General features: G+C 29.6%; 4 protein-coding genes across 4 annotated transcripts in view; 1 reads left to right on the top strand and 3 right to left on the bottom strand.

The window, feature by feature from the left end:
- Nucleotides 1-1,466: 1,466 nt before the first annotated feature.
- Nucleotides 1,467-7,379, bottom strand: LOC105618754 (trafficking protein particle complex subunit 10). The gene is made up of 12 exons (XM_012200285.1): nt 7,298-7,379; nt 6,436-6,653; nt 5,988-6,181; nt 5,714-5,909; nt 5,262-5,373; nt 4,961-5,148; nt 4,650-4,868; nt 3,713-4,473; nt 2,825-3,491; nt 2,293-2,754; nt 1,772-2,084; nt 1,467-1,597 (listed from the first exon to the last, which is right to left on the bottom strand). Exons 1-12 carry the CDS (start codon nt 7,377-7,379, stop codon nt 1,467-1,469), a joined length of 3,543 nt encoding a protein of 1,180 aa, XP_012055675.1.
- A 1,080-nt stretch (nt 7,380-8,459) lies between these two features.
- On the top strand, nt 8,460-9,681 carry LOC105618753 (DNA-directed RNA polymerase II subunit GRINL1A). Its single transcript, XM_012200284.1, has 4 exons — nt 8,460-8,602; nt 8,672-8,933; nt 9,012-9,374; nt 9,463-9,681. Exons 1-4 carry the CDS (start codon nt 8,460-8,462, stop codon nt 9,679-9,681), a joined length of 987 nt encoding a protein of 328 aa, XP_012055674.1.
- A 159-nt stretch (nt 9,682-9,840) lies between these two features.
- On the bottom strand, nt 9,841-12,432 carry LOC105618752 (60S ribosomal protein L13a). Its single transcript, XM_012200283.1, has 6 exons — nt 12,393-12,432; nt 11,584-11,714; nt 10,744-10,853; nt 10,414-10,559; nt 10,073-10,195; nt 9,841-9,970 (listed from the first exon to the last, which is right to left on the bottom strand). Exons 1-6 carry the CDS (start codon nt 12,411-12,413, stop codon nt 9,887-9,889), a joined length of 615 nt encoding a protein of 204 aa, XP_012055673.1. The 5' UTR covers nt 12,414-12,432; the 3' UTR covers nt 9,841-9,886.
- Nucleotides 12,433-14,264: 1,832 nt separating this feature from the next.
- LOC105618885 (decapping and exoribonuclease protein-like) overlaps nt 14,265-16,490 on the bottom strand; it is a 3,100-nt gene continuing 874 nt past the window's right edge. Inside the window, exons 2-4 of the mRNA XM_012200416.1 lie at nt 15,040-15,263; nt 14,526-14,897; nt 14,265-14,446 (exon numbers count right to left, since the gene is read on the bottom strand). Of these exons, the coding sequence (XP_012055806.1) occupies nt 14,265-14,446; nt 14,526-14,897; nt 15,040-15,263 (778 nt within the window). The remainder of the gene's footprint in view (nt 14,447-14,525; nt 14,898-15,039; nt 15,264-16,490) is intronic.

Genomic DNA, 16,490 nt, shown 5'->3' with positions numbered 1-16,490 from the left:
ATATATATGTAAAAATATAAATATTTATATATATATATATATAAATATTTACACATATTACCACCAAAATTATATTATCATTATTATATTAAAAAATAATTTGACTATACATATTTTAAACGTAAGATCATCAAATATAATAAAAATAGATATTTTTGTTAAATATAATAAATATAATAGATAAATGTATCATGTTATTTAATAGATATACTTTCAAAATGAGATAATAAACATAGTTTTGTATAAATTTTAAAATATCTGCAACTTAATGACTATGAATAATCGAGAGTATTTTGTGATTATCTTACATTTATAAAATTAAAAAATTATAAATAGAAGATCAATAATATTCTAGAAAACATGGCAACACAAGAAAAATCTAATAATCCAATTCTGATGAACAAACACTAACAAATATAAATTGTTTTTCTTCATAGACAAATTTTTTAATTGAACTATATTATTAAACGAACACAATATATTTTTACATAGCATTAAATAAATTCCTAGTTTACGTATCAAATTTATGTCCATAAGGATTTACTATATGTTACAATTTAACATAGTAAAAATATACATAACATTTATTCACAAGCTTATGAGTATATTGCTAACAAGTATTTGTACAAATTTTACATATATTTGTATTTTATAAAAGAAAAATTCTTATATTACCATTTTTTTTAAGATACTAAGATGATACTAAAATATTAAACAAAAAAATGATAGCAGAATAAACAAGATTCAGCTGTTGCGAAATTGTAAATAAACGTGGGACAAAAAAAAATAGAAAAAGAAAATAGAAAATGAAAGAAAACATCGTATGTATAATGTAAAATGATAAAAATAAATAAGTACATAATTAGGATATGGATAGCAAGCTCTCTCAATATTTATTATAACTGAATCATTGAGAATTGTCGAAAAATCGAATATTTTCTATAATATTTTTTGTAATATATCCTATCTCATTATTGCAATTACATGATTACTCTCTGATAAAATTTAATTCAATTATAAAATGTAATAATTATATATGTTAAATACAATGTTTCAATACAAAATTCGAGTATATATTTAGCTAAAAGCTTTAGATTCATAATTTTTAAATAAGGACATTTTATGGCATCATTATAATTATTAATCAAAAAGTTCATTTTTTTTTAAAGATGAGTAGCTTTGGTAATAGAAAATTGAAGTAAACTATAAATCTTATAGAAATAAATAAATATTAAATTATTATACTTAATGCCGATTTGGTTATTTCAAAATATTAATTTGTATGATAACATAAGCCTTATCTACTACAAATTTAAAATGAGGTATTTACATAATTATATATTCACTTTGATACAAAAAACAACTTGCAATTATTTCTAAAATTCTTACTAAATAAACATGTTCATGACTCGTTACGCACAAAATCAAAGAATATGTATATATCTTTAACAACAATTTATACATCTTTAATTAGATTCTGATGGAACTGCTGGCAGAACATGCACTTGTTGTGCTTTACTGGCATTATATACTTGTCCCGGACTAAATGGTTCTAATCGAGGACCAGATCCTAAATCATTTTTATTACGGACGATATCTTAAAATGGAAACAAATAAAACAATTACAGAAATTTATACAACTTAGAAGTAAACGTAATATTTTTTTCTTTCAAATTATAATTGATAATTTTCGATGAAATTAGATAAGTTTGTTCACAAATTAAATAATGTACGTAATATTTAGGCATAATATGCAAAATATTTAACTTACCATTTTTCGATTCTGTTGCAGGTATATACCGAGATAGTCTAACAACAGGGAGAGGCAAATAACCACTTGTCAAAGGCATTACATCTAATGTAACGCTTTGTTTCTCTACTATTTCTAATGATACAATGCCTGCTGTCCGACCACATACCGCCCACATAGTTTGGTCCGCCAAAACCTCGTACATTAACTGTGGTGGAGGATTTGAACTAAGACTAGGTATGCGCATGACTGTAAGACACAAGTGGCATATACTACCAGCACGACAAAACTCTCCACCACTTGTTTCAACTTTCGAGGATACTGTGAATAAAGTCTGGAAAGCATCGTTACAAAAATAAGTTATATATTCCTAATATATAATAAGAATACAGAGCATAAGTTTTTACAAGTAGCATAGATACTACATTATTACAGATTACCATTAATCCATTCTTATTTAAAATAAAATATTTTGAAGAAAATATACAATATGTAATTGTATACATTTAACATATCAATTAATAATTAGTAGTTTTTCTTACCACATAATCTGTAATATCAAAGTTGCATCTGTAAATACTACATGCTTTCTCAATTCTTTCTAGATTATGTATATGTAGTGGATCATCATCAACATGTGTATCATTTAATTCTTCAGTATCATTAACTGATATATATTTTACACGAAAATCAGTCTTTATTGGTATCGTGGATTTTTCATCTTTCCCAATTTCAAGTTCCCACATAAAGGAAACATTCATTCCATTACCTATAATTAATTTCTGACCCGCGATAGGATTTAAACTTTTAAAGTTAACATCTATTGACGAAACTGTCATTAATTCAGGCTCAGTTAATTGTAGAAGCTGACTTGTCAAACCAGTTACGACTATTTGAATGAATTTTCTTTGTTTTGCTGTGTGAAGTTTCATACTTGACATTAATGGTGGACCAAAATGCAAAAGTATACTTTCTTCCAAACCCCATGGACATTGAATATTCAACTGAAAACAATGTCAAGTTATGATATTTATTGCACAAAAGAGAATAATATAAATTATAAGTGTTAAATACTTTATGTTCCATAGATGAAGAATCCTTCTTTGGTGGTAGTTCAGCTAAAATCTTTAACTGTATTTTTATGGTTTGAAATGGTTCGCACGTTGGCAGTGGTATCTCTAACTCTTTTACCATTACTTTTTCAACACTTTGTGACTGTACTGTCAGTCCGCGCGATGTACGTAATTTTAATTTCATTTCTTCGGTTATTTTTGTACTTCCGCTCGATATAACCAATTCAATATCTTGAGAAAGACCTGCCAATAAATCTCTGCCACATTTTACGGATATCGTTGGCTGTGTCTTTGCTACTTCGTAGCATAATCTTGGATTTAGTACAGATGATAAAAATTCTAATTTTTCTTCTATCACCAATGATAACTGGCTAACTTTGTACAAACCCGGTTGATTCACTCGTCTTGTTGCGACAAATGTATTTACACCAGGTTTCATAACAAATTCATCACAGAAAAGTGCTTTGCTAAAATCACCCTTTATATTAATTGAAGGTTTTCTATGTTTTGCACTATCTGAACGTCTCACGAGCGGCTTCATGTTTTTACTAATAACGCTAGCAGAACCAAGACTTCTATCTTCCTTGTAATCCAAATAAGAATATACTTGCAAACGTAATAAACTGAGATCAAGTAGTTTCATATCTTCTAATGTACACTTTGATAACCTGAGCAACAAAACAAAGTTAAACAAAAATTTAACATGTAGAAAATAGAAAATACTAAAAAAATAAAATAAGCACTATTGTAAATGATATTAAAATAATAATATAAATACATTATCTTTTACAATTTCATTTTAGAATTTTTTCTCTGTAGTATATATTAAACATTATATATGAGATTTTTGTAAATAAAAGTATTTATAATTTCATTCATTAATACTTACAATTGAATTGGAGGGTCAATAGATTTTAATCCTTTTTTCTTATTAGGTATAGATGGCTTTTGCATTTCCTCTACAGAAATAGCAGCGCTAGTGCATCTTACTTCTCGAGGAAATAAACTCTGTACACTGATTTCAACGTTAACTACACAGTCTTGAACTATTTTATCCATTACTTTAGCTTCCATACTGAGTATTGTAAAAGCACATCCGAGTTCCGCGAGTAATGGTTGAGGCGAAGAGATCATTTTCATATATCCTAACATTTCTTCCAAATATGTATTGCGTACAGTTATATGCAAAAGACTTGCGCTAGCTACTGCCGCGCACACTTTAGTATATTTCTCGACGTCGTCCATCCGTTTGTAACATTCGGCTAGCTCCAACTGTGTTTGCACTGCCAAGTGATGCCATCCTTCCTCCATATAAGTTTTTAAAGCATCAGATAAAAACGCTACTGCTTTCTGATTTTCTCCGAGTTCGCTGTAGAATCGTGCCAATTCTTTGCCAATTAATCTGGCTGATCGAATACGGCCGACATGTTTGTATGTGCCCATGGCTAATTCTGCATGTTCCAAATATTGTTTCTTGAATGCTTCTTTGGATGAAAGTGCTTCTTTTAACTTGTCTGTAGGGGTTAATTTTCTTTCTATCTGCGGCTCTGAATCTCCTATACCTGCTATAAGATACACAACTGTATGCAACTGTTCACTAGTCGGTTCACTTCCTGGCATTAGGCCGCACAATTTTCCTAAGCTTCCTAACTAAAAAAGAAAAATATACACATAATAGGATATATATATATATATATATGTATATATATATATATAAAACATATATAATAGAAATAATCCAAGGAGGATTACATGTCATTTAATTATTTATTAGCAAATAATAAATAAATAAAATAATATCAAACATAATATAGCCAATTATTTACCTTGTCTCTTGCAAGTGCCCACAAACTAGCTGTATGTAAAGAGCACAAGTCTAATTGTTGATTGTTATCGATATTATTGGTGCACAATTGACATGCTTGCAAAACCTCTAACGCACAGAGGAATGACCAGCATTCTATAGAGCCTTCAGGTTTCTGTACCTCTAAGATTCTTAGTTCACTTAATGTATTATGAACAAACGATAAGCACCTTTGTGCAACCTGTCAAGTATATTCAGTATATTTAGTAACAATTATAAAATATGATAATTATATGAAGCTATTAATTATCAATAATTTGTTAAATTACAAACCTCCCAAGGCTTATTAAGCAGGAGTAGCATGGCACATTGTCTACTAAACAAATAACTCCTAAGATCTAATAAAGATGCCCTACATTCAGCCAAAAGAAACCTCAGACGATAGTTTGTACCGTTATTTAAATTCACACCTCCCCAGTTGTTCAGAGGTGTTTGAAACAGACCTAACCATCCTGGAGTATCTATAAACAGTTTATCTACATTTAGGTTGTTACTTTGCATCTCAATGTCTGTTCTCGTTGCATAATGTATACCTTTAATACAAACTAAATATTTAAAAAATTAACCACAATACCTCCTACATTAGAATTGAGCACAAACTGTGTAAAGAGAGCGTCTAGTTCATCATATTGCACCAATGCCTCATCATACAAACCCAGCATTTGCAATACAAATGCCAATTCTTCCTAAAATGCCAATTCAATTAAATAATAGAAAAAGTACAAGTTTCAAAATTAATATTAACAAATTCAGAAGATAACATGTCGTGCCATAGAGAGCGATCAATTCGTCAATGAGTCTGGAGTTTGATCTCAATCCTCATCTCAAGGATATTAGTTATCAGTTAAGTATATTCTCTTTTATACGAGATTGGAAAACTGAGGATATTACGAGATATTATATAAATGAAAAAATTAGATATATTATAATGTCGCGAATCCATATTTTATTTAACATTTAATTTTATGAGATAATTCAGTAGAGATGAGAATTTATAGCAAGCATTGTAAAAGAAAATAATGGCACCTGTAAAAGAAAATAATGGCAGAAATTCCAACTAGGATTGTTCCGCCTTTCTCTCTGTTCACGTATAATATCTTCAAAACGCGACAGGGTTTTGTCATATGCAGTCAACATCAAATGACGAATACGAGTTATCAAGCCTCTCCATGATTCCGCGGAACGAGATTCAGATTTAATTGGATTAATTACAGCAAAGCATCTGTCAAACAGATTATGGATATAAATACATTTCTATGTTACATTACAAGATTAAATATAAAAGATCATATCGTATTACCTGTCGCCATTTTTAGCAGCAAAGTCACTTCGTATTTTATCTAAGACAGTAGTCCTAGGCAACAATTTATTAGCCTTCTTTACATCATATGTTTCTACCAATACAATCATCCAATCTTGAATATGATATAAATTCAGTATTTTTAACCAGGCATCAATATCATCTCTGACACTAGTCTTATAAGTATCAACATCCTAGAAGAATATAAAAATTTATTTGCTAAATTATTAAAAACATGAAATTAGAGAACATTAAATAATGTAATCTACAGATTACATGCTTCTAATATTGTAATAATAACTTTTTATTTAAAATAATTTAATATTATTTTAATGAATTTAAAATATAATTTTTAATATTTTTAATATAATAAATGAAAGACATATATCATTCCATATACAAATATATTTTATATGTAATAAGAAACTAATTCAAATGGAGGACTTACAGAACATTCTGTCCAATAAATATGAAAAATTGGCTGCTTTATGAGATGCCAATCTTTGTCAGTAGGCAAAATATCTCTGGAAAATGGCACAAAAGTAGTCCCAAGTTTGACTTGTTTAATTGGCCTGCTGAACGACCGGCGCCATTCTACTGTATCCGTAGGTATAGCTTGGAGTAAATTCTTTTCCAATGTAGAAAACAAATTTTCATCCCCAGCATCTGTATCATCACACAAAAAATTATTATATTCCAATCCTATGTCACCTGCTTTGAGAAATGAAGCAGCACATTAGCATAGAATGACATCCTACTGCATTGGATTACTCATTTGTGTTATAAGAAACTGTTGCAAAGTCCACTTTGTATGTTTGCTACATGAATAGGCCTCTTTTTAGCTGAACTTTTTGCATCTTTTCATTTTCTCCAATATGAAGAGAAAAAGAGGAAAAAAAATGAACCATGCAAGAAGTTATGCTGAAAAGAACAAACCTTAAATTAAAGTTATGTGATATCGATAACAAGAATTAAGAGAATTGGGCAAAATAATTAAATTAAGTCTTGCAAAATATTAAATTATCTAAAACAACATAATAATAATAATAATAATTCGCATGATGTATTTTCTTGAAAACATAAAGTTGACATATGTTCCTTAAGAAAAGAAAAATCCAGAGGCACACATTATTGATGATATAAATTTTATCCGGACATCGATTATCTCGGTTGCATGAAAGGAAACGAGAAACACTGTCACGAGGATTGACAGATGGACAGGGGGAGGGGGGAAGGCATCAAGAACGATGCCTGAATGTCACGTTATCAGCGCGACACGGAAGGGCGGAGACAATCACGGCGGAACTCACAGGTGACGATCGGTCTGCTATCCACGGAAGCGCCCGCCTTGCATGCCTCACCAGGCACGGACGATCCCCCATTGCAGTTCATCGTTTCTGAGGACTGGCGGTGCGCCTCGCGAACTCGCTGCTCCCAATCGGGCCCACGGTCATAACTTCTCGTCCCTCTCTCACCGGCGCGCATATAGAAACCTTCTGCCAAGTCGCTCGGGGATCCGGGTTTTGCCGAACCCGCCGCGAGCGGACAGGTGACTCTAACTAGCGAGGTCTCAGAGGCGATAAAAAGACGAGCTGAACGTCCATAAGCATCATTCACCTCACACTCTCGAGCTCCATTGAGGTTGGGAATGTTGGGATTTTTTAGACATCCTTATATTGCGCTGACTTACACTTTCCGCACTTGAAACGCGAAAAACTATCGCATGATTGCACATCGAAGTGAGAAAGAAAAACGACGAGGAGTGCGGAAAGTGTCATTGTTGCGATGTGTATCATATCGATTCGTGGAAAAGCGGGGCTCTCGATATATCGTGTCGTTGCGATATTCGTCGCTTTTCAATACTTCCGATTGGTTGTACGATTGCCAAAGTGACATGACCTTTGTCGTTCGTTTATATTCTCTGCATATACTTTTTATTTTTCCTTTCCTCTTCAACACTAAATTATATGTAGCTTTCTCTCTATATGTATCCATCCCATTTAAAGTACATAAAGTGCAATGACAATTTCGCTTGCTCGTTTACTTCGTTTCACTTGAACAGAATTAAACGTAGTATTCCATTCACTTTCTTTTGAAATGCTTTTTACAGCCGATCGTTCTAAGAATTGTTCTAAGAATTGTTTCTTCGCGATGACATTATCACGCTGTTTAAATTAAACGTGAAAAAGTTTGACACATTCTCATGATACCTTTACTTTTAATTGCGAGACATTTTGCAGCAGTTTCATCAACTTTTGCATCACTTTGCGCTGGAATTTGTTTGAATTCCAATTTCTCTAATTCTTTTTTTAATTCCTTATCCAAGTTCTTTCTTAATTTTGCATAAAGTGATTTTGAACATATACGATTGTTAAGAGTTAGTAGTTAATATAATACATTTTACATAACCTTTCGTTATGCCGGTTTCAGCCAAAACGATTGTTTCGCTTTAAGAATTTAATAACAAAAAATATGATTCCGAGAAATTTAAAAATATCTGGCGATGTAGTCCCTTCAAAGAAGGAAAGTCAAGGCTATATTGATAATTTAAAAAAGAAAGAGAGATTTCAGTTGGAAGAGCTTTTAGAAAGGCAGAAAAAAATTCTTGCTAATAAGTAGGTAGGAAGTGAACTATTGAATCTTAATGTTTCGAACAATCTTGAAGCATCTCGTTTTCTTTTCAGAAAATTTATCTCAAAGCTTCCCGACAAAGGAGAGAAAATTATAAGCTTTTACAATAAGATACAGAAGGAACTCGAACACAGAAATGAAGTGGAAGAAGCAGCTAATGTACTGTCACGGCTTAACATAGCATCCGAAGGCAAAATGGCTATGAGCGAACTGGAATGGACAGGAAAATATAATGAAAGGAATGATGAAAATATGACTAAAATCATTGACTTGGATAGTGATGATGAGGAGGATCCATTAAAAATACTAGCACAGGTTGAGATCTTGTTTATAACATTGGTAATAACTTTCGTCAATTGATATATATATATATGATTTATTTTGCTTTAACAGCCTACAGGAACTGGTGTTCACAAAAAAAAAATTATACATATGGTACCTGAAGAAAACCTCATCAAACCTGAAGACATAGCAGAGATTGAAACCTTTAAGACAGATCTTTTAGATACAGAGCATGTCAAGTATATTGTTGATAAAGTAGAGAAGGTACAAGAAGTAAAAAAAAGAGAGTCATTTAAACCATATAAAACAACAAAAAGCAACGTACATGATCCAATGCAGGAAAAACACAGAAAATTGCATAAATATTGGGAAGTCACGGCAGCTACACCACCTCTTATAGTTCACGGAGCAGCTAAAGTTCTAAGTTTGAACGAATCTTTAAAATTACAGAAGGAACAAATTGAAAAATTACAGGTATGAGTATATTTTCCATTTTTTATGTCTTCATTCTTTTCAGGGACTAGGAAAATATTTTAATATCAAACATTTTAATATTTAACAGGAAATTCAAGCGAAACATGCAGTAGAACGTCTGGCTAATCAAATAGGATATACTATTGGTTCTACACCACAAAATGTAGGCAATTACCGCACACAATATACGAACGGTTTACTTTCCTCATCTTCTTCTGATGATGAAGAGGAACACGAAATACACGATGAGGAAGATAACGACAGAAGTGGAACAGTTGTATTTACTATAGATTCTATAGAAAGTTAACAAAGACTGTTAAATATTGTGAATATGCACGACAAATTAATTCTAAGAATATTAATTTATTTTTGCTTTAATGAAATTAAAGCAAAGCGTTTTCCTTACACGATTCTGTATATATTTCAATTTTTTATATCGAGTTTGGAAGTAAAAGAGTATTCTGGATTAAGATATTTAAGAGACTTTATTTTTTGTTTTTGTAACATGTATGTTAATTGTATCCAAAATTATTGATGATCGCTGTGTACGGTGCCGTTGCTTTGGCAACTGATTCACCAGCTTGCTTGGTAAGTTTCTGCAAACAAAATTTAATAATTAGTAAATCTCGAATATTTATATATAAAAAAATCTTTGGAAAGAAAGTAAAATATGACTAAATTTTTGATGTATTAATTACCTTAAGTTTATTCCTCTTTTGAACTTCAAGGATAGCTCTGGCACGCCTCTTGTTCTCCAACGTGCGAACCACATCCTTGTATTTCCATCCAACTTCATGAGACAATCTGCCCACGTGACAGTACTGAAAATCAAAATTATATCAGTATCTATATTGCTTCAATATTGTGAACAAACTATTTTGCATAAAATTTTATAACTCAGTTTAAGAGATCATCATTAAAGTCAAGTAGACTAATTTCAGACGCAAATTACCATACCATCATTGTTCTTTCATTAAAGAAATAAAATTCAAATATAAAAGAGACTATTTAAACAAATTTAAATATATATATATCTTACTTTTCTGCCTGGTTTGAGGCACATCACTCTCATAGCACCAGGTACAACAACACGTTTCCTGCGGTCATATGGTGGTGGACAACCTTCGTAAACCTTCAGTCGCCTAAGAGCATCTTTGCCTCTTTGTGTTTTATGTGGGATCATACCTGTAAATGAATCTTTTTAATATCTTCTTATACTTGCTTCATAAGATAGTAATGAAATCATGGCATCATAAAAAATAATTCTTTTCATGACCTTATCAAATAATGTAGGTAAAGGTAAATGTTTGTTAATCATGTGCAATATCCTTATTTTATGTTATGATAATATAATCTCAACTGTACGTACCACGAACTGTTTTCCAGAAGATCTTGCTTGGCGCTCGGAAGTGGAATGGACCACGTGCAGGATTTACGTTACATCTTTTCCTCAGAAAAGACATAAATTTCAACTTGTTCCTGAAAATTGAAAAATACATGTTTAGTATCTATTGTCTCAACATTAAAACAAGATTGCATAAAATTTCATAATTCAGTTTAGAATTTCTATCATAAAAATCGGAACAGACTAATTTCAGATGCAAATTACCATACCATCACATTTTCCATTATATATAATACTAGATAATATTAATTATACTATTGACCAAGTAATCTTTTCTTATATGAAATAAAGTAGAATAAAATAATATCAATAATAGCTGTTACTGTCTATTTTATTAAGTAATAAAATAATAAATATTATAAATCAATTTAACCAATAAAACTCCTTACAATTCAAATAATAATGAACAAGAAAAATTAATAGAAGTCATAGCAATTAGATTGCAAAAATTTGAAATTAATTTAAAGTTTCACATATTTGATACTTTGACAAACTTTTGAAACTTCAAATTAATTTTAAATTTATTGTTGTAATTCAATTACTTTGTTAACTCCTATTAAACCTTTTTTGTTCATCATTTAATAAATTTTATTTTAATTATTATTGTTAGTTTTAATTAGATACTATAGATCAAGCATTAAAATAAGAAGTGTGTTCCATTTTATAAAAAAATATCACATGATATATCATTTTAGCATTGCTTCGGTAAACAAGGATAAAATAGTACATCATGTGCATCATGAATAAAAAAAAACCAATGCAATGGAAAACAACCAAGACATGGCTAATAAGGATTTGACAAACCTGAAGAAGTTACCACTAATGTTGAGTTGCTCGCTGCGTACGACGATAACTTTGTTGCCTTGCAGAATGGTTTTGGCAACAATTGCAGCTAATCGTCCAAGTAAATGGCCGCGACCATCTATTAATATTGGCTAAAACAGTAATAACCTCCACAGAAATTGAAAATTGACCATCGTACAGTACAAATAATTCTTACTTCTTACAATGTTTGTTCGCGTTGCTTGCATTCTTTGCACTCAGCTCATCTTCGCTCTTTTTTTCAACACCTGAATATTTATCTCATTTTAAGATATACATTTATCTTATTTGCAAACACTTAAAAATTTCAAGAAACGGGGATAGACATATGATCTATTCACATTGTATGAAATTCCCAAATATTTTTGCACTTAAAATAAGATAGATACATATTTTACCTTAAAAAAGTAAAGATGTCGAGTATCAAAAGTACAAGCAACGCGAACAAATCTATAATGTGTAGAAGTATTTAGGGGAGTCATAAGATACATGCGATTTGGAGCACGAAACTATTAAATCAAAAAAATCAAATCTAGTTTGGAATTTATACCGTTCAATATGTACAATGTATAATGCGTTTCGATCTCCGCATGGAATATATGATCAGTTTCGGATGCTACCACGTGCATGACGTTAAGTAGCGAAGCAGCTTTTTTTTGATAACAGCGAATTTCTGAGGAATATCAAAGGACTCGTGCATTTATTCTATATGTTAAGTAATCGCGATCGCGTATATACACCGCATAAGAGTTACTTAAACTGTCAGAAATATCGAATTTCTGGATACGAACCTTCTCGCTGAAGCCCGTCATCTTGAGACCTTACCGGAAAGGAGTCACACAACGGGAGAAACATGCGAGTTTCTACCGGAAGACAACTACGCCGCGCGCTGCGCTCAGAGCAACGCAGTGTAACCAACATTGAAATCTGTTTTTACGATTTTTCTCTAGAAGATAAGAAAATTTTCTCTAGAAATAAAAAATTCCATTCAACAAATGATTGAAAAACGATTGACTTGAAGGATATTTTCTACACTATACTTTTCGTTGTTTTCTATACTGATTCAGCTATAAAAAAAAGACCTCATGGTGAACACAACGGTTGAGTAAACGCTCAGTAATTGTTGGAATAAACTTTTAGATCCATAATAAATCTAGAAGAACGTACCAATAGCTATGATCCGTAGAGAAAACTGATCAATGGTTGCGTTTAGCAGACCACAACAATTTTACAATTGTTTTATGATTGTTTGCTGAGATAGGATCATTCTTCTAAATCTAAAAATATAATTCAATCAGCACGAAGAAAATTTTTAACAGTTACAAAATAAACGTTCTGCTGAACGTAGCCATCGAGTGTTTATTGATTTTTTAATATGATTGATGTGGATTTGCTTTTAATTTTTCAAGTTTAAAGCCAATATTCATAGTCGCTTTTTATATTTAAAAGATTATCTTAAAGCTGTATCCACACCAGTGCTAAGACACTTTTATAGCTCCTGCACACAAAACGTGACAACGTTTGCCGCGATTGAGCCAATCAATTTATTGCTTTTCCATAAAAGAATGATCGACTACTATCTGCGGAAGCTAAAGGACAAATTATGAATATCGATCACAGTTCGAACTCAAATCAGTACTTGAGAAATTTAAGAAATAATTGAATAGGTTCGATTGGAATCCATTAATTTTGAATAATTTAATTTGTACTCTAATTAATTTAATCAATAATTAAATAAATTATCAAGTAATTGTTTTATTTTGACATAAATTTAATTATTAATTCTTCTTAATTCAATATAAAGATTAGAGATTTATTTGCATCGCATGCTTCAATACGCTTCAACATAGCTCCTACTCACTCCAACGTGCTCGTTGGAATAGGATGTTAATAATTGGAGTATGTTGAAGCCAAGAAATGCAACGCGAACAATGAATTACTTTAAAAATATAACTAATAAAATTATCGTAAATCGCAAAGAAAATAGTAACTTTAGATAAAAACAGAAAAATGATGATTATGTTAGACCGATAGTATTTCAAAAATATGTATGAAAAAATATACAAGATAATAGCTGTGTTTTTTTTTATATAATATTTAAAAATTATATCAAAATATCTTTTATTTTGTACATCTATTTCAGAGCTAGTATCATCATTTCAAAATAATATTTTTCTTTTAAAATAATTTTAAATTTTATTAGTCATTATTAGTAAGATATATATGTATCATATATTATTACATGTATTAATACATACTATCGTGAGTATGATCAATGTAATATTATTATAAATACTTTGAAGTATTCTTTGATGATTGATCAATTCGTAAGTTTCTTTTTTTTGAATCAATCAAAATCAAACGCTCCAAAGTTTTGTAGTGAGACTTTGACCGCACCCCATATATTATATTATATCCCATTAATTAATAGTAAAGTTACAATAATTCAAACACAAAATTAAAAAATTTAAAGAAAAAATATATATTATGTAAGATACATTGTGTAAAATAAATTTACACATTGTCTTTGACATATTTCTTACATTTATATTCGCATACAATCAGTATCTTTTTTTAAATAAAAAATATCTTATAAAAAATATCTTATTAGTTTTCAGTATTTATTGAGAACGTCTCCTATATTTTTTTGCTTTATCAACAAACTATGGCTGCAAGAAGATATATCTTTCGTTATCAGGGGCTTCTTCAGTATAATTTATAACATCTCTAATGAATGGTGTCCAACGAAATTTATACATGCATTTATTATAATCTTTAGTGACAATTCTTTTGACATTATCTAGAAATATCTTGCAGAATATTTTGCTCCTATTTATATCACAAGGTGGCTGCAATATAAATACATAATTTTACATTAATAAATTCTTAAATCAGTATTGTTGCACAATTTTAAATAAAATTATTTATCTCTGAAAGCTTCGGCAAATCACACATTGAATATTCTTTTATTATTCTTACTATATTTTTGTCTTTTAATCTACGTATAATTCTATTTATATTCGCCAAATAGTTCTGACTCCACCAATTTATCACTCTATGGCAGGAAATTTTGCTATATATATTTCCATTTTCACTAAGTAGTGGAAATGTTTTCAACTCAATTAATTCAAAAGTTTTTCTTTCAAGTGTATCCCTTATAGGCTGTTGCGAAAAAATATCATCTATTTTTGTTCCATATAATAACGAATAATTGTCAAAGTTGGCTTTAAACATACAGTAAAAATGTTCACACTCATTAAGATGTCGTTTTGGATCTGGTATATGTGATGGATGATCTAAAAAAGTTCATACATTAATTAATTATATAAATATTAAATTAAATTAATTATATAATATATTCAACAGGCACAATCCATTTTGTTTGTTAAATATATCTAAAGCAAAATACATAATCAAATTTTCATATAAATAAAATACCTGCTACCATATACTGCTCAAACTTATATCCCCATGACTGAAGTTGTTTTTCTAACATTGATGCATTGATGTATTGATGTTCTCTTTCATCCGAATAAAATTCACATAAATATATTGTACCACGATATTTACTGGCGCAAATAATCCATTCGTCACGCATTTTATATGGGCTACATAATATTGTTTTTATTGTCCCACGAGACGCAATAAACTCAATATCCAACCTAATTAATATTATTTTTAATTAAAGTAAAAACTCAGTAATATGCTGATAACATAAAATTGTAAAAATAAATTTTTATAATGCGTAAAAAGTGCTATCTGCTTAATCAACTATTCATTTATTGTAACTATACAGGACTACACAAACAACATTTGTCCTTTTAAGAATGGAATTCTTTGGAACATTCTAAGAAGAAAATTCTTTACGAAAATGTTAAAATTATTATAGTTTTTATAAATTAATAGCGATTAAAATTTATTAATCATAGAGTTGATATTGACATTATTTTGACGTTAAAGACGTCATTTTGATGCTAAAATGACGATAAATAACATCAACTTGTTTGCTGAAAAAATATCAATTTAATATACTACATATTTCAAAAAAAAAATTCATAACCATATTCGTTCGTCTAGTAAACATTTTGTAATAATACCGTGCCTGAACACGCGAAATATCAGCTCCGTGATTAGTGAATTTTAATCGCTATTAATTTAGAAACTATTATATCCTCGATATTTTTTGCTGATAATTCATAGAAATCAAATATAAGCGTTAGCTTCGATTGTTCACCTCTTAAATCTGAGATTGGGCCGTTAAAAAAGTACGTAATGTCTTTCAGAGTTTTGTGTTTAATAACATTTTTCAAAGAGAATCGAATCGATTTTGGTATGTTATGACAGGTCCCTTGTTAAAAGTTGCTGTCAAATTTAGTAAATAAAGTTAAATTAAAAGTTAATTTTAGAAAATACTAAGATAAACATTCCAATAATCAGACATGCTATATCTCTATGTCCGAACATTTATACACGATTTATTATTATTAATCTCAATTGTTTTTTACAATATTATAATTTAATTGTATTTAAAAATTATTTTAAAAAGCATTTGAGATTAATAATAAATAAATATATATAAAGTTTTATATAAATGTTCGGACATAGTTATATTAGATACATCTACGATTACTCTCCGGTATGTTTATATCTTATTTATATTAAATTTAAATATAATTTGTTTTTAATTAATTAGATTACTCTAAATAAAAAATAAAAAATAATAAATACAATACATGTAAGAGTTTAAAATTTATATTTTAGACTCTTACATGCCTTATATTGTATTTATTATTTATTATTTATTAATTAATATTAAGAATCCTTTATTATCATTAATTTAAAAAATAACAATAAAGAATGATTGAATAAATTTAATTATATTTATATAA

The sequence above is a fragment of the Atta cephalotes genome (assembly GCF_000143395.1).
Source record: "Atta cephalotes unplaced genomic scaffold scaffold00018, whole genome shotgun sequence".
Lineage (NCBI taxonomy): Eukaryota > Metazoa > Arthropoda > Insecta > Hymenoptera > Formicidae > Atta > Atta cephalotes.
Note: the sequence above shows the minus strand (reverse complement) of the source record. Positions and strands in the feature narration are given on the sequence as shown.